The sequence below is a fragment of the Gallus gallus genome, chromosome 15 (assembly GCF_016699485.2).
Source record: "Gallus gallus isolate bGalGal1 chromosome 15, bGalGal1.mat.broiler.GRCg7b, whole genome shotgun sequence".
Classification (NCBI taxonomy): Eukaryota; Metazoa; Chordata; class Aves; order Galliformes; family Phasianidae; genus Gallus; species Gallus gallus.
This window is the reverse complement of record NC_052546.1, coordinates 7,537,374-7,563,684: the sequence shown is the minus strand read 5'-3', so window position 1 is coordinate 7,563,684 and position 26,311 is coordinate 7,537,374. Positions and strand designations below refer to the sequence as shown.

General features: G+C 45.2%; 2 protein-coding genes across 5 annotated transcripts in view; both read left to right on the top strand.

The window, feature by feature from the left end:
• Positions 1–5,663, top strand: part of TTC28 (tetratricopeptide repeat domain 28) — a 125,932-nt gene extending 120,269 nt beyond the window's left edge. For all 3 annotated transcript variants that reach the window (XM_046901153.1, NM_001397486.1, XM_046901154.1), the window contains one exon: positions 165–5,663. In XM_046901153.1, coding sequence (XP_046757109.1) covers positions 165–1,789 — 1,625 coding nt within the window. In that variant the 3' untranslated portion in view covers positions 1,790–5,663. The remainder of the gene's footprint in view (positions 1–164) is intronic.
• A 2,294-nt stretch (positions 5,664–7,957) lies between these two features.
• Positions 7,958–25,417, top strand: PITPNB (phosphatidylinositol transfer protein beta). 2 transcript variants are annotated; one of them, NM_001396373.1, is made up of 12 exons: positions 7,958–7,996; positions 9,113–9,143; positions 9,903–10,048; positions 10,295–10,386; positions 10,945–10,952; positions 12,261–12,335; positions 13,670–13,753; positions 19,946–20,023; positions 21,560–21,670; positions 21,763–21,885; positions 24,260–24,344; positions 25,154–25,417. In NM_001396373.1, the coding sequence occupies exons 1-11, from the start codon at positions 7,977–7,979 to the stop codon at positions 24,305–24,307; spliced, it is 816 nt and encodes a 271-aa protein (NP_001383302.1). In that variant the 5' UTR covers positions 7,958–7,976; the 3' UTR covers positions 24,308–24,344; positions 25,154–25,417. The 2 variants fall into 2 exon arrangements, with proteins under 2 accessions (NP_001383302.1, NP_001034355.1); NM_001039266.2 differs by lacking the exon at positions 24,260–24,344.
• Positions 25,418–26,311: the final 894 nt, after the last annotated feature.

The window sequence follows — 26,311 nt, the reverse complement described above, 5'->3', positions numbered from 1 at the left end:
GTAATAGGTTGTTTGGCTTGTTGTTGTGTTTGCTTGTTTTTTAAGTAGCACAGTGCATGTTTTATAGCATTTTCTCTTAGTTCTGATAAGAACATTGCCTGGTTTAGTTTACTATTACTGTGTATCTAAGGGCACGCTTGTACTTCTTTTAAATTCTTTTTTAGATTCTACAGAGCTGCCTAAGCGTCTTAGCCTGGACAGTTCCTCATCACTGGAGTCACTGGCTTCTGCTCAGTCTATTTCCAACCCTGTACCACAGTACCAAAACCCACCATTCTCTCCTACTTGTCCAGATGGCATCGCATCAGATGCCATTTCTGTGTACAGCCTGAGCTCCATCGCCTCTTCCATGAGTTTTGTTTCCAAGCCAGAGAGCATGCTGGATGGTGCGGGACACAGAGGACGCCAGGACTATGAGAGGCCCAAGAACATCTATCCGCATAGGTCTGCAGTGCAGAGCCAATTGTCTCCACAAACCAGCATGGTAGCCAGCAAAGATGAAGAAGAATATGAAGGTTTTTCTATAATCAGCAATGAGCCTTTGGCCAGTTACCAGGAAAACGTAAAAACAAGATTTTCCCCTGATCACAAGCAGGCCAAAGCTGGTCAAACTGGCGGTGTTAAAGAGCCTGTGAATTCCAAAGGAAGCATAAGTACTCCAAATTCTCCTGTTAAAATGACTCTTATTCCCAGCCCAAACTCACCTTTCCAAAAAGTTGGAAAACTTGCAAGTTCTGATACTGGGGAATCTGACCAGTCTAGTACTGAGACTGACAGCACTGTCAAATCCCAAGAGGAGAGTAATCCAAAGCTTGATCCTCAAGAGTTGGCCCAGAAAATCCTGGAGGAAACTCAGAGTCACCTCATTGCTGTTGAACGCCTTCAGAGAAGCAGCAGTCAAATAAGTAAGAGCAAAAATTCAGATGATGCAGCTTCCACACCAGCAGGTATGTCTGCATTCAAATCATCAGAGACCAGTGCGTTCAGCAGGCCAATCAGCTCGAGTCAGAAAAATCAGTCTTCACCTCTTGCAATTAAACCAAAGCCTCCAACAAGGAGTTCATCCCTTCAGAAAGTCAGTTCTGGCTATAATAGCCCCACAACATCGGAGATGTCAAACAAAGAAGGCACGGGCCAGTACAGCGGGCAGCCATCTCCAAGTTGTGATTCACATGGGTCCTTAACTGAGCAGCCACACTTTAAGCTCAAGTACCCCAGCTCTCCTTACAGTGCTCATATTTCTAAATCACCCAGAAATATCTCCCCAAGCTCAGGGCATCAGTCTCCTGCTGGCAGCACTCCATCTCCAGCTCTTTCTTACTCCTCCACCGGTTCTGCTCGCTCTAGTCCAGCTGATGCTCCAGACATAGACAAACTGAAAATGGCTGCCATTGATGAGAAAGTGCAAGCGATTCACAACTTAAAGATGTTCTGGCAGAACACTCCCCAGCACTCCAGTGGCCCGATAAAGATTCTCCGAGGAGCACCTGGAACAATGACTTCTAAGAAAGATGTCCTCAGCTTGCTAAATTTATCTCCACGGCACAGTAAAGAAGAAAGTGCAGAAAAGCTGGAACTAAAGGACCTGTCTATTGAGCAACGCCTTGCTTCTCCACAGAAGAACCCTCCAAATGGACACAGGCACCCTGAAACCACAAACGCAGTGACATCAGCTCACCCTCCACCTTCCAGTAGTGCTGCAGGGACTGTACGCCCCATGAGGCTGCCGTCTGGGAACGGTTATAAATTCTTGTCACCAGGAAGATTTTTTCCTTCCTCCAAATGTTGAGATGTCTTGAGTAACAACTGATGACTTACAGTCTTGTTAAAGTATTTGCTTCTGCCCACTTGCCTTTATCGATACAGAACCACAGAATATTATCTAAGAAGCCATGGTCATACCTTTGTCAATGCACAGAAATGCGACAGATTGGCCCTCGCTGTCCCTGTGTAGGAACGTGGGCCTCACACAGATGGGTTTTAGTTTCTGTTATCGGGTCTTTGGCCAGACTTGCTTCACGGGTTCTATTTGCGTTCCGTTTTTGCTGCAGCGAGTCCAGCGAATCTCTTTCTGTTCATCAAATGCTAGATTTTAAGCCACCACGTTGTATTTTTTATCCTCACGGGAGGTTTTACAGCTGGCTTTTTATACAGAAATAATACATATCAGGGATTGGAGGGAGAAGAGAGGAGGCAGAACTTCTGTAAAGCATGCACAGGTTTCTGCCTGCAGCAGTACAAGCCATTGCTGTGGTTGGTTTAAAGGCTGGCAGAGAGGAGGAGATAACACACCTCTAGGTACTCCAGTAAGTCGTTAGCAAAACACGAGAAATTGCTGACACTGCAACTCCATAGCAGTTCTCTTTTCATTGATACATACAGTGACACAAAGACAAGAGGAGAGAGATGCCCCATTCTAAAACCTGCATCCCAGGTAACTTCTGTCTGGAGAGAAACCTCTCGGGTGACTTTCTGCTGGTTGATGTGCTCCCCGAGAATGTTTGGGTATAACGGAGAAGGTGAGCCTCAGCGTGAAGTAGTGAGTCTGTGCCAGAGAGGTGAGCTCTGTGGTAATCGACGCTCTGATCTCCCTGGCACACAATGTTACGATGGTGAAATTTGGTCTTGGCAAGAATTTGGGCAGTGCAGATATCTTCTGTCTGCTGAGTGTGTGCAGAGTTACAGACACTGAGGCTCATAATGTTATTTTGTAGTTCCACATTGGCAGGAATGTGACATCAGTGTATGCGGTTTAGAAGTTACCCATCCAAGTAAATCCTTCTCTGATCCTACTAAATGTTTGCAAGTAGCTCATCGTGGGCACATCTGCAGGACCTTCCCCTGCTGTGGAAACAAGTTTCTTCAGGAGCAAGTACACCAGTGTACGCAGGCAGGATGCATTTGTGTCATTGTGCAGTCAGGGCACACGTGAGGGAACGTGCAGACCAGCTGTATGCAGAACCTGTGCACCTTCTGATCTGTGGAGAAAAGAGAGCACCCCAGGGGTGATGTGGGAAAGACAGGAAGCTTTCCTAGGCTAGATGGCATTTAGGTGCTGTGAGTCAAGTTGGAGGCTGTTCTTTTTTTTAAGTGGCCATTAAATGTAGTGTTGTAATCAGAATCAAGGTGATAATTTACATGCACTGAAAACTGTGGACATGAACTCAGCCACACTGTGCACTTAGATCCAAGCAGAGTATTTCACAGGCCGCGTGCTATGAAGTCGGAGCACTGGATCACCAAGGCTTTTGGTTTCTATTATGCACTCCCAACGTTTGTCAAGTGACTGAAGGCTCATCACTTCACCTCTCTGTGCCTCATCTTCCCTGTCTATCTACATGGGGATAGTAATACTTACTTACCTACCTCACGGAGGTGTTGTGAGGCTTATTAATTAGGCCCTGAGTTTTAGAGGGATCTTAAGCCAACTTTCAGTCTTGCAGCTGACTACCTGAATGGTGAGTGCAGTCAGATCTCCATACTAGTTAGGGGATCATTGCTGATGCAGGTAATTGTTGCACTTATCACGTCTGGATGCTCTTCTTGAAAATGTGGACCTGAGTATTTGTGATCTTGGGGGGATCTTGGAAGAAAAGCGTGATAGCAGGACAGAGGATTCAATTCTGTACCATGATGTAAAATTACTTAGGTTCTGCGTAATCATGGCGCACGTATGAAATGCTTGCTTCGAGCGTATTCTGGAAGCCACTGACGTTGAGAGGATGATTTCCTTTTCGCTATTGCAAGAAATTAACACAAGAGCTAAGGGCAAAGAACATCAGACTGTGTAGTTACAGTCAGCTAACGAGAGATGGATGGTCACAAAAGTTTCAGTGCAGAAAGACAAAAAGAGTAGTTGCTCATATTATGCAACGTAGCAAAAAAGAACAAGTTGACTAAATCCATTCAGTTTATACGATTCAAGTTACTTGTCTGTATACTGCATCTTTCTGAGACGGTTTGGTGCTAGATACTGTCTTTCCATCATTAGGTGGGGAACATTAGAATAGTGGGCCAAAGTGAGTCAGTACAGCACCGACACATCAGGTCGATGGTGACTGCTGATGGTGCAGCTTGCTGTGGTCACACGACTGCTGAGGGACTCCGTGTGACTTGCTCTGTTTCCGACCAGCATAACTTAAAACGACATCCCAGGAACACCCAGGATGGAAGTGGGCAGCTTTTTATGTATAGCAACAGCAAATACTCCCTGTAGTGCTGCATAACACGCCGAAAATAAGCCTCTTTACTGTAGTTTACATCCGTAGCTAAAGGCTCTTTAATCTGTGGAAAGTCTATATTGACATTTTGGTACAACCCTTTTTCATGCTGCCAGTAGGTTTTGTACTGGCTTAAAGTTTTCAGAAAGAGCTAACTTGGGGTGGGGGGTGATGGTTCTTCCGTTGTGGTTTGTTTTTTAAGGGGAGGGGTGTATTAGAAGCAGGGAGGGTTCAGATGTTCAGTATTTGGGAAATGGGTGTTGTATAAATATGGAAGGTGGGTGTCACTCGAACAGGTCTGTGAGAAGTTTATTTCCATGGACTTGGCACAGGGCACTTCCATTGGCTTAATGAGAGCCGTCAGCATGCATGCTTGCTTATGTCTGGGAGACACTTCACACACCTTGTGCCTCACTCCTCCACCCCCAACTGAGAAACAACCCCTTTGTGAGGAAAAAGCAGTTTTATCAGGTTTGCCCAATACGTGGAGAAATTCAGGAAATGAAAATAACATGTTCTCTGTTTGATATTAGAATTCCTTCTGTGGCGTTTAAATGCATTTGTCGTTGTTGTATTTGTGCATGGTACAAGTGACAACACTGCTTAATACAGTGAGCAATAAGAATTAGGTATTACCCACTTTCACACTAAACCTGCCACGTGCAACGATTCCCCGGGGCCATGGAATGTGTTTTGGTTTGGTTTTATCCCATGTGTTTTACTGTGTGAGATACTGATCGCAGGTATTTTATTGGCTAATCTGTAGCTGAAACTAAAGGGGAACGGTAAACAATCTCACACAACAGAATCCCGTTTAATTTGGTTTTGTTGGTTAGCCTGAACCCTGGCCTGCTACTGGTTTTCCTTCTTTTTAGTCATCCCTTACTTAAATAAGGCAAAAAATCATTGAAGGGTGCTATACCTGTGTACGTCGGTCTTGGCCGCACTTCCTCTCATTAGGTCAAACCTGTTCTGTGGCCATCTCTTTCGTGTTGCAGAACAGGTCCAGGTGCACAGAAGATCTGTGAATCTGATAGAAAACACTGGTAGTTTCAGGCTAGGTGGTAATAATGGATTTGAGCAGTTTTGGGTTCATTGCATTGCCGTGCAGTCCAGCAAGGCTGCAAATGCGTATGGGAAACTTCGCCCCTCGGTTGCAGAACTCTTCAAAAGAGCATTGAAGATGGTAACTCAGAGGACTGTCAGCAAAGACTCTTCCAAGCAGCAGCCCTTTAGCACTTGCTCTCCATGTATGCAGTGTTAGCCATGTTTGGCCTATACGGACATTTTTGTAAATTAAAACTCTGTTTCCAGACAGCATTAAACTTTTTATATTATGAAATTTACCATGTAAAAAGATTTTCATATTTTTATTGAAATTGCTAAGGCATTTGGCCTTCTTCCTTTGTGATTTCAGTGTCTATTAAAGCATGAGTTCTCTCAGTTCTCTGGTCTCTTGTTCTAGGACAGCATTGGTAACAATCCTGGTGGTGCACGGCTCTCTGTCCTGGCAGCCAGCTGGGAATTTCCAGCTGTCCTCAACTTCTGCTGTGGAAATGAGGGGTCTTTGAGAGCTTCCTGGTTTTTAGCAGAATGTCATTCTCCTCTACGAGTGATGACTGGAAATTGCTTTTCCTTTTTCTGGTAGGTGGTGGAGGTCACCATTTGCTCACTGTTCTTTTGTTTTAGTCAGCAGCAAAAGGACGTGTAGGAAGGAGTGTCAAGGACCACCTCGTCCCATCCTTGCACTGTGGGAGGACCAAGTGCCAAAGGTATGATAGATATGATATATTTTCCCCACGCCTTTTGCCAGTTGGAACACGCTTACTTAAATCTTTCCTCTCCTCCTGCATTAAAGATGCCCTTGTCCCTAAAGGAACCATCTAACCAGATCAATCTAACCTGAATTAGACTTTCTTATGCTTTCTGAGGTTTTCATTGATGCCTCCCTCCCCGCTGTGTAAATGTCTCCTCCCGCCATGCTGACAGAAGACACAAACCGTATCCCAGGTCATGACGGAGCAGGCTCACACTTGCCTAGAGTTTCTGAGTCTTTGACCTGCTGAAAATGAGGTGATGTAAACCACATAAATCATGGTAGTCTGTATTGAATTAGCACTTTTGCAAGGGACCTTTCCTGGCTTACTTCCGAAGTAGCTGATGCTCTGTATCTGAAGTTCTCCAAAGAGAATCAGAAATCAGAAAGATTACAGTCCATCTATTATGTAGTGACACCACATGCATGAGATTGTATAGGAGAATTGCTGTGGCTGGTGTCTTAATGGCCTCCAGGAAAGGCCTACACAGTTCCCAAGTCACACACCTACAGCCTCTGTGCTGAAGTGCACAACTTTGAACGTTTGGCATAACAGAGAACATTCAGATAATAAGAGTCGCGTGCCGTAATTCACAGTTCATTGTATACAAGTGTGTTGGCTGCTGTTAAAAATGTCTGTTCTGTCACAGAAGGACGACTGGGGGCCTGGGAAGTCGAGGGAAGCGTCAGAGCAGAGCAGAGCCCACACAGTGCCGGAGGCTGTAGGAGGGTCACAGGAACTTCAGAAAGGCTTGTTCCCAAGGTACAGCTTCTCTCTGTCATGGGGCCTAACCTGCAGTCTCACAGAGTGTCAGGAAAAACGTTGTAGCCCCAGAAAGCTTCCAGAGGAACCAGTTGGACAGTCAGATTGACTGTTCAGCAACATCACTGTTTCAACAGGGAACGTAAGAAAAGATGATGGGGTTGTGAGTAAAGAGGGCAGTTCAGAACACGGTTCGTTTCTCCACTGCGTGGATACTCATCTGTGGGCTGCAGGACTGCCACGAGGAGCAGTTTGCTGGGGAAGCACGCCCTCCACCAGCAGAGACCGTAGTGAAACTGTTATTTGCAGGCCTGAAGTGGTTTGTGTGTATGCACGGCCTGGGCTGGGCAGGACACACACACTGCGGGGTGGTCTGGTCTGGGTATAAACAAAGAGAAGGGTTTGGAGGGAGCGCGCCTCGCAGCTGGCTGAGTAAACAAAAGAGCAGTGATGTCCATATGGGGAAGAGCCGCAGCCGGGGGGGGTTAAGGCTGAGCCAAGGTTGTGAAAAACCAAATAAAGGAAAAGGCAGCACGCTGGGCAGCGTTGGGAAGCTCTGCGCCATGCCCTGCCACGGCTCTGTGCCTCGTAGGCCATGCTGGTAAGGCGGAGGTCTGAGTGGGGTCTCCATAGCAGTCAGCCTTCACGTTTCCACTCTGAGAGAAGCGCAAACGCGGCTCCGTTTTATTAGCAGGAATTTGGGGGAGCGTTCATCTCCGTGTTCTCTCAGTGCTGCTCTGCACTGCGTGGGGTTTTCTCTCGCAGGGATGGAATACAAGGACGGTGCGGTGGGAGATGTGGCACTAGTGAGGGCTGGACGTGGTCATAGCGGAGCTCTTTTCCAACATTAACGACCCTACGACTAGAGCCGCCTTTCCCGCCGTGCCGAGGGGGACGCGGGGCGGGGCCGGGGCGGGACGGCGGGCAGCGATTGGCTGCCTGCGGGTGAGGTGGAGGCGCTGCTGTGAGTCACGTGCCCTCGGATTGGTGCGGCGGGCGCGTGCGCGCCATGCCTCGTGCCCGGGTACACCGGGGTGTGGGCCGGAAGTAGGGCTGCACGGCGCGGCGGGATTGGGCGCCCGGCTCCGAGGGGGAGGGGCTTCCTCCGGAAGCGCGCCGTGCAGAATGGGCAGGCGCCGCCGGTCGCGCGTGCGCAGTACGGGACGGTGCGGGGAAGATGGTGCTGATCAAGGAATTGTGAGTGCGGGCGGCCGGGAGGCGAGCGGGGTTCGAGCGGCGCGGCCCGGTACCGCCGGAGAGCGGCGGGAGCCGCCCGCACCTCTCACCGGTGGGGTCGTGCTGTACCGTACCGTGCCGCGCCGTGCCGCGCCGCTCGGGTGCGGCCGGGTGGGGCCGTGTCGGGGGCCGATGCGCGCTGGGCCTCCCTCGGATTCGCCGCGCCGGAAGCGCCCGGCCCGCCCCAGCCCAGGGCCGCGTCGCCTCGGCCGCTCCTTTGTGGCGGGCGGGGGGCGGTGGGAGCGGCCGTCCGATCGGTACGGGGTGCTGCCGCGGGGTCCCGCAGCCGCTCCGCTGCCGCCCGGGGCGCGGCTCCATTTGGTGCTCCCCGCGCTTCCGGCAGCGCCCGCGGGCACTGCGCGCCCGGCCGTGCGAGCCAGCGCTCAGCTCTGCGAGCGGGAGTCGGGGTGCGAGCTCCGCTCTGTGAGCTGAAACGCTTAAGGTGGGTCAGGCCTCGGAGCCGGCTGGTTTTTTTCCGTTTCTCTGGGAAGGTTTTATGGTTGGAAATGGAAGTAGTTCCATTAGCCTGAGACGCGGGGATCTCTGTCCCGTCAGGGATAAAGACAGTGTGTGGGAACTGCGAGACAGAAGCACGGGATGGCGGTTGGAGGGACCTCGGGGCACCCAGCGCCGTCCCGCTGCCACCTCAATGGGTGTGAGCTGTCGCCGCTCTTTAAATGACTCATAACGGCTGTAATTGCTAACGTTCATTTGCGGGCTCTGAGGGCCCGTCCGTGCCTTCTGTTGCACATTGCACTGGCTGGGCTGCTTGTTGTGCCATGTGATAAAAGCTGGCGCCTCCAAGTCACAGCGGAGCTGGACGTGGAGCTGAGATTTCCGTGCCCTTCTGTGCAGCTTTTGACGTTCCCACCCATGTCCCCCTTCCTGACACATCTGCCTTCTTGGCTTTACGTGGGTTTCTCATATCATCCCCGTAAGACTCTACTGTACCTTTGAATAGAAATCCTGAATTAACTCGTGCCGATGCTTCCTTCTTGACTGCGTTTATTACAGCTTATATCTGTTGCTTAAACCCCATAGTTCATTGTATTAATCTTTCTTTCTTCCCTCTTTTAGCCGAGTTGTTTTGCCATGTTCGGTGCAAGAGGTACGTCCTCATCTGACCTGTTCTGGCTCTGGGGGGAGGGATGGGAAGATACTGACGTGTTCTTTAAGTCTGACTGCCCTGGATCCAAATGTTTCCTGCGCTGTGCAGCTCAGCTGTGCATAAGGTATGGTGTGTGTAAGCCACCAGGCAGGTAGAGCTAACCTGTTGCAGATCAGTGAATTTCAAAGGAGGCAGATGCCTACAGGCCTGCGGTGTTTAGTTGTTTCTGAGCCACTCCGTGGCTTACGAGCAAGAGAAGAACATTGTGCAACTGTGTGCTGCAGCAGAATTTTCCTGCTGATGGAGGCATTCATTGACCCCAAAGCTTTTCCTGAAGGCAAAGGTGGGAGCAGTCTTCCGAGGTCTGAATACAGCTATTTAAATGGTCCCGTGAGAGTGGTACCTAATTAGTTAAAAGTATTAATCTGAGAGGGTATTAATCTCGGGATCCAATCATTTCAAAATCTTCTAAACAAAAAAATTGTATTACTTTTATTTAATGAAGAAGAATTTCTGTGCTTTGCTTTTAATATGGGACAAATGAAGGGTAATGGATGCAGTGTGCCATACCAGTGTGCTGTGTTAAGGTGATGGAAGAGGCTCATAGAGGTGGTGCGTTTTGCCCCGCGGTCACATTGTCATAAATGCTTCTTTGATTTTTCTTTCCCAGTTTCATTGTGCTCCTATTACCAGTTCTTCTGTGCAATGACCTTTTTGTCTAACTTCAATATCAAAATCTCACTTTTCTTAACTTTCCAGTATCAAGTTGGTCAACTTTATTCGGTGGCAGAAGCTAGCAAAAATGAAACAGGAGGTGGTGAAGGAATTCAAGTCTTAATAAACGAGCCTTACGAAAAAGACGATGAGAAGGGACAATATACTCACAAAATCTATCATTTAAAGAGGTGAGGAAAACAGATACTGATCAAGACCAACTCTGTTCATCGCCTTGTGGTTACCTTCAGCAATTTTCTCTTAACTGTTCCGTGATCGGTAATGCTGTTGGAGTTCCTACGTAGCTGATTGTGAGTAACTTGGGCACCATGACCTTTACAGTGCTTAAGTAGAACATGCCTTTCTTTTTAGAGCGGGAGAAATCAGTGAGAGCCTGCAAAAAAAAATTAAATCACGTCAATTTTTGTTTTTCACAGTAAAGTTCCTGGTTTTGTAAGAATGATTGCTCCAGAAGGCTCCCTGGTGTTCCACGAGAAGGCCTGGAATGCATATCCATACTGTAGAACAAGTAGGTAACAGCTTGTGTCTCACGCCTTTAGGGATGGTCTTCAGTGGTTTGGGAGGAGAGTGGGTGCCATCAAGTAAAAGTACATCTTGCATTATAACGTTGTGTTTTTGAGATTTCCTGTTCTGAAGAGGTCTGCTTACAACAAGCAGCCTTAGAGTGCAGTGTCAGTAGTGCAAGACTAACACCTCACTCCTTCTTCGAGTGTAGAATGGAAGCTGTTAGAAACCAAGTAATTTCTATACATCCTTATAGTCTGTTTGAATGAGGTGACTGCTTTATTGAAATATTTCTAGCTGTGGCAGCTTTAAGAGTAGGCTCTGTTCTGTGGGTTTTATTGAATAGTTGGAAGCACATAGTAGTAAACTTCCAAAATGAAGGCTGGTAAGTTGTGTTCTGCTGCGGCGCGCTGACTGTGTACCCCAAAATCTCTTGAACTAATCCTGAATATTTCTTAACACTGCGATGTAGTCATTGTATGCAAGGCTTTTCAGAAACAATCGTGTCTAATATAACCTTTGTTTCTTTTTCACTTTCATCCCACGTGTTTCCAATGACCAGTTGTGACGGTGAGTGTTTGAATTGCTATCGGTGCTATGGTGGATTGCTCTGAACTATGTTTTATTTGTTATGAATGCTACAACTGACTCCAGCAAGCCAGCCTCAGCCCTGTACCTGTGCTCTGGGGGGGTTCCTGGCACAGGACAACTTGTTACTTTGTCACTGCTTGGCTATAATTGGTAAGAGCTGTAATTTGGCAAAGAAAGGCTCTCATTTTTTTTTTACATCATCTTTTGTATCTTTGCTTACTGTTACAGCTCTGTAACGTCTGTCTTGTTAAGGCATGCCAAGAACAGAAGGCTACGTCAGCTTTTTCTGTAGTCTCGAATGTGGGAAGAGCAGTGAAATAATCAGTCCCTGAAATCCTTTTTTCTGTAAAGTGAAATTCTGCCTCAGTTAAAATGGGTTAACTGAGAAGCAAGGTGGACCATTTTAGCTGGGGTGTTGAGGTTTTTGCTATTTAAAACGTGTGGTAAAGAGATCAGCAAGCCTTCATTATCGTGTGTCTATTTTGGTGATCTGTTTGAGGAAGCTCGTACGTTTAATGTTAAATTCCTTTATCTGCTCACATGCAGACTTGATTTAGATCATCACCCTGCAGCATAAGGTGCCGCAAACACATTGCTGAACTGCTCGGCTTGTTTCCCCATGATGTGTGCACACTGATGTCTGCTTTCCTAGTTCTGAAATTAGAAGTGTTCTGTGCTAGGCTTTAGACATACGGTTTGGTAGTAGCTAGACCTTGCCGGTCATAATTGTGCTATACGTTAACATCTGCTCTTCGTTAGCTGTCACCCCAACCTCTCACAGTGGTCTCATTAACTAAAGTATATTTGCATAGAATTTTTCCATCTTTGTTGCAGTATTCATTTAAAATGCTGTGAATGCAGAAGTAAAGAATTTCAGAGCTGAGGAATAAGGATACTGAGTGACAGTACTCTCATTTCTATTTGCGTGCACCAAGCTGGGCTTACCAGTAGGACTGCTTTCAGTGTAGTACTTGCTGCTGTGGCTGATTTCTTGCTCTTAGAATCACTGAGGTTGGAAGAGACCTCCAAGATCACTCAGTGCAGCCACCCCCCTACCACCAGCACTGCCCACTTAGAGGCAGGTTATCTCACTGCACCTTTTGTGTGGAGGAGAAGGGGCTGTTTCTTTTTATAATTTACATAGGAAGTGTGCTAGTCGAGACTTAGTGGGGACTGCTTGATGCAAATGCATTTTACATAAGTGTAAATTTATACCTACGCTGTCTAACTAGGAGTTGAGCTGAGCGAGCGTAATGGAACTCATGGGTTTTGTTTTAATTCTTATAGAATGAGTACATGAAAGATGACTTCTTCATAAAAATCGAGACCTGGCACAAACCCGATCTGGGGACATCAGAGAACGTGAGTTGGGGTTTGGATACCTAACACTGGTAACAGTTTCCTAGTACTTTCAGCCAAATACAGTCTTCCTTATCCAGTAATGACGGATAATCACTGTATAACGTTCAAAGTCCAACCAGTTGTTTACATAAAAAAACGTTATTCAAATCCTTCTAACGTGGTCAGGGTTTGTCATCTAAAGAGGTGCAAAACCAAGAGGAATTTCATTTTGTTTTTCATATTGAGGTCAACGCAGATGTCTGATTCTCACTGATATTAAAAGAGGTTTTCAGTAAGTGGAGACTTTTAGTTTCATATTCTTTTCTCTTAGGCACACCAGTGCTACTTTGACTTTGAAACCAATGTTATGGTTTAATTGTATGTTTCTATAGGATTATTTATTGACGCTTAATCTGTAAGTTTTCTGGACTGGAGGTATTCTTTTCCTCTGTTGATGGTTCTTTCAGTTCATGGGTCTCTTCGGGAGTTCTCTTTCTACAGGGTGACAAGTGTATCATAGACTCATAGAATGGCCTGGGTTGAAAAGGACCACAGTGCTCATCCAGTTCCAACCCCCTGCTATGTGCAGGGTCGCCAACCAGCAGACCAGGCTGCCCAGAGCCACATCCAGCCTGGCCTTGAATGCCTGCAGGGATGGGGCATCCACAGCCTCCTTGGGCAACCTGTTCCAGTGAGATGTACTTACAGAGCATTCAGGAGAGAATAATGATCAATGTATTCTCAGTGCTTTGATGAATTGCTTCATCTCTAAAGAAAGGATGTGCTGCAGAGAAGGAGAGTATTTCTTGGGCAGCTCTGCTTTCTTTAATTGTAAGTTTAGATGTGCCATACAGACAACAGGTGTGAAGTTATTTGCATGCTTAGATCAGTGTGTAGCCTCATACTGCATGCATTCATCTGAAGCATACTAAAGGCAGGCCTATTCTTTAGAGAACTGACTAGATGTAGTCAGGTTATTGAGACCTGCCAGATTTGCATTTTGGAACTTGTAAAGATTTCTTTCTAAATTGAAAAGATTATCCATTTTACTGAATGGGTGATGTTTCTAATTAGAGATTGATTTCATTAGCTCTGATGAATGTGAAGAATACAGCTTGATTTTAAATCCTGGTCTCATGAGTGCTCAGGAACTGAAGGCTTTGTGCTGGTTTAAAACTGTTAAGTGAATTAAATTAACTAAAAAATAATTCCCTTTTAGGAAAGCAGAGGAAGAAAGCATAGATTTTTGAGAACAGAGTCTACCTTTGTGAAGCCCAGAAAAAAATACATGTACTGCATAAGATACATGGCTTTGTCAGGTGATGGCATCTAAACCACTGCCTTTTCTTTTGCAGGTGCACAATTTAGATCCGAACACGTGGAAGAGTGTTGAAGTTGTCCATATTGACATTGCAGATAGAACTCAAGTAGAACCAGGAGTAAGTGAATGCACTGATGTTGGGGTATGGTCATAATGTACTGCTCATTCTGTCGATTCTTTCTGTTTGTTGTGAATGAGCTGGAATGGATTTACATGTGTGAAAATACACTGTTTGGAAAGCCTCCCCGTAAACCAAATTCAATGAGTCTTGCCTATTTTGATGCAGTGAGGAATTGTTTTGCTGCCCCTTGTTCTTTCAGACATTCCGTATGACCTTAGAGCTGACCTGGCAGGTAAATGTACATTGTGCATTCTCTATTCCACGCCTGGAATTGTGGCAAACAACTACAATGCTGTCGTATGTCAGAATGCTTTCTCAGTCACAGTACATGTAAATAAAGGGTTGTGCTTATTATTAACGTTCCTTGATCTTACATATTTACTCTGTTTGGAGTACTGTTAGGGAACAGCACTGCTTATGCTCTATGCCTTCTTGTAGTGCTGTGTGCCGTGGCCTGCCTTTATATTGCAGTTTCCTTTGTACTGAAGACTGACAGATGGTGCTATGGAGCTGTACTTTTGGCTCAGGACTAAGACCCATCTAACCCAGTATCCTGTTAGTGGACAGTGGCAGTTGCATGTGGATGGCACTTGGGAAGCATAGAATACAAAAAGCTGAGAGGTGCATATCTGTGGAAAGATCAGTCTGTGTTACATCCAGTCCTTTGGTAGGAACTTCCATTCCCATGAGTGCATCTAATCCGTTTTGAAACCGTTTACACTGCTGACCTTCACAGCACTGTGAATTCTGTGGAGTGCAGGTTGGTACAGAGACAGCAGCACATGTCTGCCTCATCATTCAGCTCATTTTGTGTGAGGGAAACAGAATTCCCCTTTTATATTTTCTGCAGAATTCTTCTTAAAGATTTTGACCATACTTCCATTGTCCTCCCCCACCTCCTCTCCATCACATCTCTCCCTGATCTGCTGTCTCTCCGTCCATCTTCACATGGAAACCATTTCATATGTGGAAGTCCTTGAAACTATTTTCAGTACATTACCCTCCTTCTTTTTTTTCCCCCTTCTCTTTTGAATATTTTATCTACAGAGTATCAGAACTATAAAGGTGGAATGGTTTAATCCAGAGTCCCAGGTCATTTCTTATGTTTCTAAGTTCTCTTCCTTTTGTGGTGAGTCCTAACACCATTTTTGGCCATAGCAAAGTGCTTTTAGGTTCAGATTCTCAGTCGAACCCATCATGGTGTAAGTATCCTTGAGGCTGACTTCCACCACGCGATTCAGACTTATGTTCCCATTTCGTCCCTTAGCAGAGTGCCCACTTTGAGTATCGTGTCACTGTTGTGTTGAATGAACTTTTATCTGAACGTAGATCCTCCTGTGAGTTACCCATGGGCTGGCACCCTTTTCACACCACTTATTTGCCCCCTTTCTTCAGCAGCTCAGTGTTGGCCAGCAGAGGAGTCTCCTTGACCCAGGCCTGTAGTCTCTTCTGTTGTGAAAATCTGCACTTTCTGGCCTTTGTTTTATTTACATTTGTTTATTTTTTTGTCAAAAAGAACCCAGTTGTGCTACTTTGGATAACAGTACGACTGAAGGAAGCAAACTGTGTTTTTAAAATACAGTTTTGGTAAAAGTTTTGATAAATGTACTCAAGATGTACCCTTGCATTTGGTGATTGAACCTTGGCCAAAGCACTGTAGTGTGACAATTACTTCAGTTTCAGAACTGCAATCAGCATAAATTCAGAAAGCAGTGCATTTCTTAAAGGTACTAATGGCACACATATGCTAACTTGTGCTTGTTTAAGTATGTATAGAAATAATTTGGCCAACATCTGTGTCTTTCTTCAGGTATAGATTTAACCCCGGCCTCTTAATCATCTCCAGCGTACAATCCAAGTTGCTTTATGGGGTTTGTACATGAAAATCACTTCCCGGGAGACTAGGACTTTTTAAAGAGTAAGCAGAATTGAACACTCAGTTCACATCACAAGAATCTACGTTTTTGGAAGCAATTTGTCTGAAACTGGAGTATAGTGAAAACAAAGAAATTGAAGTCAGCGTTGTACGATGAAGATGTTGTTGGATGTCTTCTCTTAGGTCACACTGAATCATTATATTGCTTGAAACAATGTTCTAAAAGTACAGTTTCATACAGGCCAGTCAGAATATTGAACGCATGCACTAAGAGCAAGAAGTATGGGATGTCTGAGCTCTGGCAGGGGGGTTGGAACTTGATGATCCTTGGGGTCCCTTCCAACCCAAGCCATTCTATGATTCTGTAATCCCCCTGGCCCTACAGTTTCAGTAAATATCACATAGGAAACGTTCTTTTGTAGTCTGTGAAAGAATTTTAAATGGTTCTTGAGTGAAAGAACTGTTTTTTTTTTCCAAAAGCAAGATGGATGTGTCCCAGTTTGGACTCAATTTGTGATGTGATAGGCATTGAAAAGTTCATTGTTAGCAGTCCAGAAGCGTAGTATCATGCATTGTATTGCTAATAGTCCTGGTATGTCTTGTCTTCATCATCCACCTCTTAGTTTATCTCAAAAATAACTAAGGATGTGTATTTTGAAGATGTAAGGGAGTGTTCCATCAACTTCAATGTGATGTGTGGGGCTTCAGGCTCGCTTCATTTTGGTGCCCAGCTGAGGCAGCTGTGTGTGAACGTATAGGCTGCTGCCAGTGCTCGGCTGGTGGGTGGTCCCTGGATGAGAGGGAGAAGAGGAGCCACCACCTGCTGATGTTATTCCCACTACACTGATGCATCTTCGAGTAACTTTTAGCCCTGGTGGGCAATGAACTGTGAAGGAACACCTGAATTGAGGGTTTGTTGCAATTATTACTTTATTGGATGTGGTTCACAGTCGGTGAATAATTCTCTATTGCAGCCTGTTGCATTCATGCGTATTGAATTGCGGTTTTAAGCAGGAAGTACATATGAAACAACATCTGTTTGTTTCTTCAAAAAGGATTTTTACTTCTCTATATTCTTACTCAGCTGCATTGTGCTTGCCTGACCAGTTTTCAGCAGAGCTTCGGGGTTTTTTAGCTGTAATATTTCTTCCAACTGCTGCCTGTTTTTCTTCCTAAGAAGGACTTGTTGCTGTCAGGAGTTGAGCACTTGCTGCACAGATATTTTCCTTAAACTTTGCAAAGAACGGTTGTTTATTTGTACTCTGGCTCCAGTCCAGTCGACTTGCTTGCATGCTGGTAGGGTTTGTGTGTTGTGAGGAGTTCCTACAGTGCTCTCTTGTCCTTCTGGGCTTCGGTCTAACAGGACGTGGTGTGATTCTTGAAAGCTCTTTGTTCACAGCTTCTGTATATGGTCTCTAGCAACGTTACTGTGACTCATCTCTTTTCTTTGAATCTTTGTTTTCACTCCTACCTTTTACTTATAGTGTTTATTTCTGCGTTGCATGTAATGCCACAAGACAGGGAGAGTAGCGTAGATCATCGAGTGGTTTGAGTTGGAAGGGACCCCTGAAGGGCATCTGGTCCCACTGCCTGCAGTGCCCAGGGGCACCCACAGCCCCATCAGTGCTCACAGCCATCCAGTTGCTCAGGGCCACGTGCAGAGCATGCTGTGCTTGTCCTAAAGGAAGTTTTTCCACTGAGAATGAGCAGGACTTTCACTTTTCACAGGTGGTGAAAGTATTAGGAAGCACTAAGTGAATGGGACCTCAGTGCTCCAGGGCACCGTGTGTACAAGCATGTATATGTTTTAACTGTTAACATGTTGATTTCATGTCCTTCACCTTAATGACTGCCAGTGACGTATGTGCTGTCGGTCCCTCATGTCCTCAAATGCAGCATAGGAGTGTGGGCTCTCCCTTGGAAAACTCAGACATTTACACCAGGAAATGGGGCTGCATCTACTGCTGCACCTATGACAGATTAAAATGCAGCTGCTCTTGTATTTAACGTTTCTATTTAACACACTGCTACCCTAAAGCAAGCTGCAATGCTTCCACAAGGAATGAGTAAACGAACAAAATGATGGGTAGGAAATTGTTGATATGTTGCAATAGTTTGATGCCTTTTTGCAGTATCTTCTGTTTGAATGGGGCTGTTGACGGGCAGTCATAACCAGTATTTTAGAGCAGGAAATGTATTTATGTAAAAATACTTCATTGTAGGACTTAAATATATTTCTTACTGGTGATTTACCTGTAGAGAAAATTGCTGTTTTTTTTTTTCCAGCCAAGGATTGTTTAAATAATATCTATATATAGACATAAGATGAAGCCTTCAAAACGTGTTGTGGACCTGAGGATTGGAGCAGATTGCAGCTGTCTTCACCCACAGTGTTTGGAAATCACTAATGGGATGAGAAGTGTGCAGCTGGTGGCAAGCAGTGTGGCTGTGCCCCTGTGCTCACCTTGTTGGCTGCTAAAGGAGCTGGAGTGCTAACGAGGCCAGCAGGCTCATGCCCTGCCCTGTGCTCTGCTTGCAGCTGTAATTGGGTGTTAGGGCTCTGTTCTGTATGCCATGCGTGCTGTACGTGAGGGAACACTGCTCATTTTGATGCTCATAAAAAGGACGTGCCTTCTTCCAGTAAAATCATAAATGAGTGGGGTTTTCCTAACTCACAGCTGTTGCTATCATTCTGGGGTGGACCTGCATACCCGTGTTGCTGGATTTGTAGTGTTAACATGCGGTGCTCGTGCTGAATCCTCAAACGACCCCTGTGTGATGGATAAAGAATTCTCTTAGTACCTGTGGGAGTGCCCTGCTAACGCTGCCTGGCTATTATTCGGGCTCTTTGTATAAATATATTGTTTCAATTTATAGGGGAAAAATAGAAGAAAATGCAGTTTTGTGGTCACGATGAAAATACATCCACTAGCAGTGTGGTTGGAGGTCTCCTGAATCATGCTTCTAGGAAAACCAATCCATTTATACATATTTAAATGATCTGGACATCTATTAATGCTTTCTAAATCCATTAACTACTGCGTTGTATGGGGCCTTCAGGGCATCTGACAGCGAAAACGTGGAGTTTGTGCAATAGCTGCACGTGCAGCAGTTCCATCTGGTGAACTCAAGTACAGGAGTTAAACGTGAGGAATGGGGAAGTGGAACAGCTCTGGGGGCTGAGGAGGATTGTGTCGTGTAGGTTGTTCCCAGACTCGTTTGGCTTTCCCATACTGATGTAATATTAATGGAGATGATAACAGAACGGGGGAAAAAGAAGACCCTTTGGAACAGTGGGAAGGGGTAACACTTCTGCACAGTTAATTAGTCACTAATTACCACAGAGTGCAAGTGGGGACAGGAATAAAAGTGGAGAGGAAAACTCAGTTAAACGCTGCTCTATAAATGAAGAGTTTCTATAAAACCAACCGACCACCAAAGCACATAAGTGAGAAGCCAGCTTCCTGTTCCTTGGATTGCTAGATCTGCCCGTGAGCTGTGTGCATCCTTCCATGCAGCATCTGTTACTGGCCACTGAGACAGGATATTAGATTAGATGGACTCCTGTGTGACCCTGCCTGGTAAGCCCTGCTCCATGGTGTGCCAGTGCTGGGCTTATCTCCCATGTGTGCAACTGCTGCCAGTGGAAAGCAGCTCTCCAAGGTGCTGTGGTTGGATGCTGTGCCTCACAAGGAGCACTGCCCCCGCAGTTCTTGTGCTCAGAGAGCCTTTCTTGCAATTAACCCTATCTTGAGGTGGATAGGATTGAATTTTCCATGTCCAGGGACGCAGTAGAAAGAGGAGAGCAGAGGAGCTGCTGCCTTGTGCTCACCATGTCTTGGCCAGCAGTGTGTCTTGCAGGCTGGGGTCAGCCAGGTCCTGACTTCTCAAGTTAGCTCACTTGTGCCTTCTTCCCTTTCTGCTCCGATTGATGGCTCAGAAGTGGACATGTATTGCAGTTTGGAAAACATCAGCATTCTGATTTCGGTGTTATTATTCCTTTCCCCACCAAAAAAAAGTTTACGAACCTGAAAGGATAGTGCCTATGGCACACAGTGCCCAGCACAAGGAAACTGGGACTGAGGAGGGGGTCTGGGGTGCTGTTCTGCTGTAAATACACCAGGAGCACCACTGGTGATGGGCAGCAAGCAAGCAGGTGTGATGGGGTTTTCCACTCCAATTTAAACCAGACTAAAAACCTGCCCCACTCACTGCTCCCAGCTATTGGGTGGATCAGTTTGGTTGCCGTGAGCGGGAGCTTTATTGTAGCTGTTTCTTTCTGACACTCAGGGTTGTTTGTTTTTATATGATAGGACTACAAAGCTGATGAAGACCCTGCGTTATTCCAGTCAGTTAAGACTAAGAGAGGACCTTTGGGGCCAAACTGGAAGGTAATAAGAACTGACTTTACAGCCTTATGAAGTGTCATCAGTAAAGAAAAAAACCATTTGCCTGTCCTCTAGAGACCAGCACCAGTGGTGTTAGTGCTAGAACAGAGGGCAGGCATTTAATGTTTCTGTTCGTGTGCATTCAGTTAAAGTTCCAGATGTGTTAATAAGCAGAGTCACTGTCTGCTGCTTCTTCAGTATCACTACTCAGTGAAAGCAGTGCACATTAAATCAGGTCAGTGTTATCTGTACTCAAGAGTGACCTCTGAATATACACTATGATGAATTGCACGCTGGTTCCAGGCATTGAGTTTTCCTCCTTTTACAGCTGTTTGTAAAAAGCCAAGTAATTCCCCTCTGTCCTTGGGTCACACAGCCCCCATATGGGCCTTTCCCATACCAGCCCTGTGCTCCTTCCCTCTGGAGGAAGGAACCAAAATCTCAGGCAGAATGCAAATCTGTGCTCTTCCCGTAGTACTGCTTGTTATTCACATGCAGAAGTTTGGGTTAAGTTGCTTCCCTATTTCCCCCTTAATTTTCCTCTTTTACAAGGCTTGGAGTAACCTAACATGCTGTTAACAACAGGACATGGTTACTTCTGATACGTAAACTTGGCTGCGTGAATTGTAGGAAAAACAATGTCTGTGATGTAACGGGTGCTTCTGTTTGAAGCAGAAACCATAATAAGAAAGTAGGAATTAGAGGCAGTGGTGGTGGACATTCCCTGCATTTCCCTGCAGTTAATTCTGCTGTGGATCCATCTTCCCCCCCGCAGTCCTGCAGCCCGAGCTGTGTGCTCACCATCTCTGAAGTGGAGCTTTAATTGCCTTGTGGCCACCTGTTGCCCACTGATGGGAGGTGCTTCCCTATCTGTAGGAACAGCCAGGAAGTCTGTAATTCATTCAAAAATGCATATGTAAATTAATGCCACGCAGCTAGGAATCATGTCTATGTATGGGTAAGAGCACACCTTTCTGCCATCATCTTCATGGAAGGGAAGGTGAAGGAGAGAGGAATAGGGGAGAGCATGCCAGGGTTTGATTCCTTTTTGTGGACAAAGCAGAACCCAATTGCATTTGTTTTGTGTTTTTGTGAGAAGTAAACTTTCATGGGTGATGATGTGATTTTTATGACCTGCATCTTTTCTGAAGTGAGTGTTTTCCACCATTATGCTGAGCAAATTGATGCAGCTCAGATTATAATTGCCTCTGGGTAATAGCCCCAGAAGTATAAAATAATTTGGCACCAGCTATTGTAATTAAGCTTCATTGTCCCCTCAGAACCTCAGGAAGTGTATTGCAGTGGAAGTGATGAAAATGGAATCGATGCTACAACTTAGATTTAAAATATATATTTGCAGCATTAATGGAATTGACTTATAGATATATAAGACAGCTATGCATGCAGCTCAGTTGTTTGTTAATCCCTGTTGCTCTGTGTTGAGATTAGTGCAGTCATTTACTAAGATGTAGAGTAATATTAAATGCATTTCACTGAAATCAAGTTTAAAAACGAACCTTTCCAATTATCCATAAACAGAAAGAGCTAGCAACTGATGAAGAGTGCCCTAAGATGTGTGCTTACAAGTTGGTGACGATTAAATTTAAATGGTGGGGACTGCAGAACAAAGTGGAAAACCTTATACAGAAGGTAAGTGCTTCATGCTCGGAGTGAATAGCTGCAGTTGCTTTGTTAGCATGTGGCAGGATGCAGGCCTATTATGTTATGTTTTCTTCTTAAAGCAAGAAAAAAGGATATTTACCAACTTCCATCGCCAGCTGTTCTGTTGGATTGACAAGTGGATCGATCTGACTATGGAAGACATCAGGAGGATGGAGGATGAGACTCAAAAGGAGCTGGAAGCGGTGAGAGCGCCTTCAGGCTGATGTTTGTGTGCTATCTGTAGTGATGCCATTTAGTGTTTGGGAACTGAAGCATATTAGGTCTTATCCATTCCCTTGTGTGCGTTTGGGCAACTGCTGATGAGCGTTATAACCCCTCTAGTGGTTCTCCTGTGCAGACCCATGCACTTCAGGCTTCTGCATGCTGCGTTGTGGCTGTAAGGTCAGTGTTTCTGATGTCACTAAATTGGGGATGCCTGCATTGCCCATCTCTTGATCTGTGCTCTCACACTCACTGCACAAAATCACCTTCAGTACTGTTTTGGTTTTTTTTTATTTTTTACCACTTCTCAGAGCCATCGTCAGTTTTGTATTGTTTTGCTTTGGTTCATTTCTAATCGTTAGTCCTGGTTACTTTTCCTCTTCAAGCACGTTGTGCGGTGTTCTTGTAGAGATCACATGGCAACAGCAGTGCTCATCCAGGTTAGATCAGCAAAACTGAGAATTCTACTTGCAAAAAGGAAGCCAGTAAAACTAATGGGCTTATCACTTTACGTGCTTTCGTGGCTGTGGGGATCAGGTATATATAGTTTAATCCATCTTTGGACCGATGTCTGGAAGGAAATCCATCCGTTGGGTACATTCTGTATGCTTTCTTTTAAGAGGTAGAGAGGCATCGTAGGCTGAGCAAGAAGCCTTCTCCAGTCTGTTTGCAGAGCTTGGCCTTTGACACGAGCCTTTCTCACTTTTTAGCCCTCCAGTTTGTGGAGTCCATTCTATTTCCTTCCCGTTTTGCCCATTACTTCATGTCCAAATCCTGTTCACCCTGTTGCTTTCCTTCCATTGTCTTGGTGCTGTCAAGGCACGATGTACCTTCAGCTATCACTTGTTTTATTGCATGGTTTTACTCTTTTCAGCTGCCAGCCATATTTAAACAGACTGTCTCATGGTTTTGACTTGCTGCTGACAGTGGTTTTGGAAGTGCTTTTTGTGGTTTGAGCCTAGCACATCTTTTCTTTTACAATCAAAGCTAGCTGTAATTCTTCCGTCCCCATTTGGTGTTTGGGTTTTATCAACAGTGTGGAAATGTTGGGATTTGAAAGAGGTTTTTTCACTGTTGTTTGCTAATAGGTGGTGTGAGGTGCTAAAACCACCTTTTGTCTTCAGGTAGCTGGAGGGACAGTCCGCCCCTGTTAGAGAATCTGGGAAGAATGAGCCCACTCACTGTTGCAAACATTGCACTCTCTCATTGGCACTGGGCTATTTCTGACTATGGGAAGGTGTTCTCTCAGATCACACGGATTTCTTATCCTTGTTTTTAAATGTCAAATCTTCTTACTGTTTCTTGTTCTGCACAGCGGTGCAGCTACTTTGCTTCAGGTAGCTCGCCGTGTATGACCTCATCCTCAAGCATTCAAGTGCATTGCTTGTTGCAAAAGTCACCTTTTCCCTCTGCTAACACAGCTTTTCTGTGTGTATTCTGGAATGTGAGAGGAGTGGGCACCTACTGCTGAAATATTTTGTTTTTTTTCCTTGCTGTTTAAATAGAGGTTTATTTAAATAGATGGCCTGGGCTACTGGGAAGTGTAGTGGTGGAGTGCCTAATATATTGGCTAGAGTATCTTCATGCTTCCATCCTTGCAGAGAAATAGCTTTGGCACTGCTGTGTTATGCAGTGTGACAGTGCTTAAGCAGAGACAAGTGCAGGAGGCAAGCATGGTGACGTTGGCAGCATTGCATTTCCCCAGGATACATTGCTTTCTTTTGCTATTCCCTTTCTCTCCAACACCCCTTCTTCATTCTACTTTCAGTTACTTTTTCCCTTTAGATTCTGTGGACGTTTCAGTTCTTTTGTTGGTCCCCTTCATCTGAAGTCACTATTTATTGTCAGGGTCTCTGCTTTTGTTACTTTTTGTTGCCCTGTGACTCCTCACCTGTGTTCTTCCAGAGTTTCTCAATGCCAGCCCATCTTTCTCATTTTTTTTTTCTATCACATAGTGCTTTATGCATCTGACACGTGGAGGTGAGGAGCACCTGTGGCTCATTACATACACATCAGCTAATCACTGCGCAGTAGGAGAGCATCTGACCCTGCCAAAGCACTGTGGTCCACTTCGTGTCCTTGAGCATTTCCAGTAGGGTGGCTCTGAGGCATCGTAGGCTGATAAAAATCTAAGGAGCATCATTTACAGCTGCTGCGTGGTTCCCAGGCATCCCTCACCACAACAAACCTGCTCTGTGTACCCAGCCTCCCAAAGCCTTCAGCCGAGGCTGGTTTTTGGTTTTGGTCCTGGCCAGGGAAAGTAGCCTTGGCCATGTCGATTGTGACTTCTCTCTTACTAACCAACAGCATGATAGGTTCTTTATATGGTAGCTCACAGTTTTATTTTACGTTTAGATGCGTAAGAAGGGTTCCGTTCGAGGCACATTGGCTGCTGACGTCTAGAGGAGTTCTCTGTAGGTTCTGAGGCAAATCAAGCTGTGTAAGTCAACTGCTGGATGGAAAAGGAGAAAAGTGACTGATATATGTATGGGAATTGCTGGCAGAACGATACCAGATAATGCTTCTGGGCCTCGAGCTCCTTCCTGTTTGAGAACCTTGATGTGATCAACAGCTGGAGGAGACATTTTGTGTCCAGGGGACATGAGAGACCTTCTCTGCACACAACCACAGTAAAAGCAACCACAGGTGCTTGGTCTGTTGGCAGAATGCTTTACGCCCTGGCCATAGAACCTGCTTCCTTCTGCATTGCTAGTGCAGAAACCCAAAGTGCATGACCCGTTGTCATCGCTGTGCTGGCTCTGAGCTCTGAAGCCTGCAAATAATTTCCTGGGCACAACCTGCAGGAGTCACTGTCCCGTGATATGTGGACTTAATCCACATCGCTGAGGGAAACTGTGGACTGTCACCTTTTAAAGCACGTTAACTTCTTAAAATCCAGTTCCACGTGGATATTTATAAATATTAAACTGCATAAAAAATAGTTACTGCAGAAAGCAGCGTTTCCCGAGATGGGCAAAGTTCTGAGTATTTGTGTCTATTAATGCTGGCATTTCCCACTGTGACTGCTGAAGTGCCACAAGTGGGGTCCCGGGGGCAGCAGCTGTAAAGTCTGCTGTTCTGTGTGAGGGCCTTGGGACACCCTGCATTGCTTTGCTCCAAATTGCTTGGTCCCGGTGATGCTGTGACTGCCCTGCCCTGTTGTAATTGGAGGTTAATTAAGCCACCTGTTTGGCACTTGATGTTTCAAGGAGCTTTTGATGCTTACCCGTGTGTTTTCTTTCTCCGCAGTTACGTAATCAAGGCCAAGTCAGAGGAACAAGTGCTGCCAATGATGAATGATGATGGATTTAACCGTCACATGCAGTGTCGCATTACAAATGTGTGTGTGGATGCATGATTATTTGTATATAATTATATATACGCACATGCATACTGAAGGGGGTTGTTACAGTGTCTCCAGGGTACCACTATACCTGTCCTCAGCAAAGATGCAAAGGAAACTGCTTTCATTATGTATACCTGAAGCAAATAAAAATCAACTGAGTAGAGTCATTTAAAGGTTGAATTAACGGCGGAATTCTATTAACTGGTATGTTTCATGAATGTCAATACTGGACCAATTTATGCCCTATTTCCCCCCTCCTCTCCCCCCGTTCTGAGTCACTCTGCTACACCTCGGCCCCGTCCCATTGTAAAGAAATGGATTCAAATAAGTTAACTTCAATTTTGTGTCTTCCCTATGTGGATAATTTTTGAGATAGGAACAATGAATGTATTTATAGCTATTTATTTCTGGGTGGTCGTTATCCTCTAGTCAAATCAGCACCAAGTTGCTCACAGTGGGAATTGGAAGACTTTTCCTGTTAAATAAGTTTGCCCCAACCCTTACCCAGCAGTCACAAAGCAAAAAAAAAAAAAAAAAAAAAAAAACCAAACGAAGTGTTTTATTGGACTTTTGTACATTGAAATGCAAATGTTTTTTCTTCATTAAAATTGGCAAGATTAAGGAAAAAACGGCTTGTGATTTATAAACTGCTTGCAATCTGCAATTTTCCAGAAGCAGCTTTCTAGAGCAAGAAGATGCATCGAGTACCTCTTCGCCACGCTGTGCCAGCAAAGGCAGAGACCTTCTCTAACTGATAACGAAAGTGCTGTTTTCCAGAGGTTCCCTTTGGAAGTTATGCAAATTGTCTTGATTTCACACACATCACACAATGGAATATTAACGGTGATTTTTTAGCTCTTTTCATGTTGAAAATACACTTTAAAAAGAAATGTATACTTTCAGGTATGATGAAAGTTTAAATTGTAGCATCTAACGTGTTTCTCTGATGTTTGTCAGTAGATGCTTGAGAAGCAGTGTAATAAAGACATCTGTAGATAACTCTCAAATAGGAAAACATCGTCAGCGTTTTTTAAGCTATGGAGGCAGAGCATCTCATAGAC

What these genes read in the sequence shown, in the direction of transcription:
- PITPNB (NM_001039266.2), top strand. Translation starts at nt 7,977, where the DNA reads ATGGTGCTGATCAAGGAATT. An exon ending in ATGGTGCTGATCAAGGAATT is followed by an intron (nt 7,997 to 9,112) that starts GTGAGTGCGGGC and finishes TCCCTCTTTTAG; the next exon opens with CCGAGTTGTTTTGCCATGTT. An exon ending in ATCTGGGGACATCAGAGAAC is followed by an intron (nt 12,336 to 13,669) that starts GTGAGTTGGGGT and finishes TTTCTTTTGCAG; the next exon opens with GTGCACAATTTAGATCCGAA.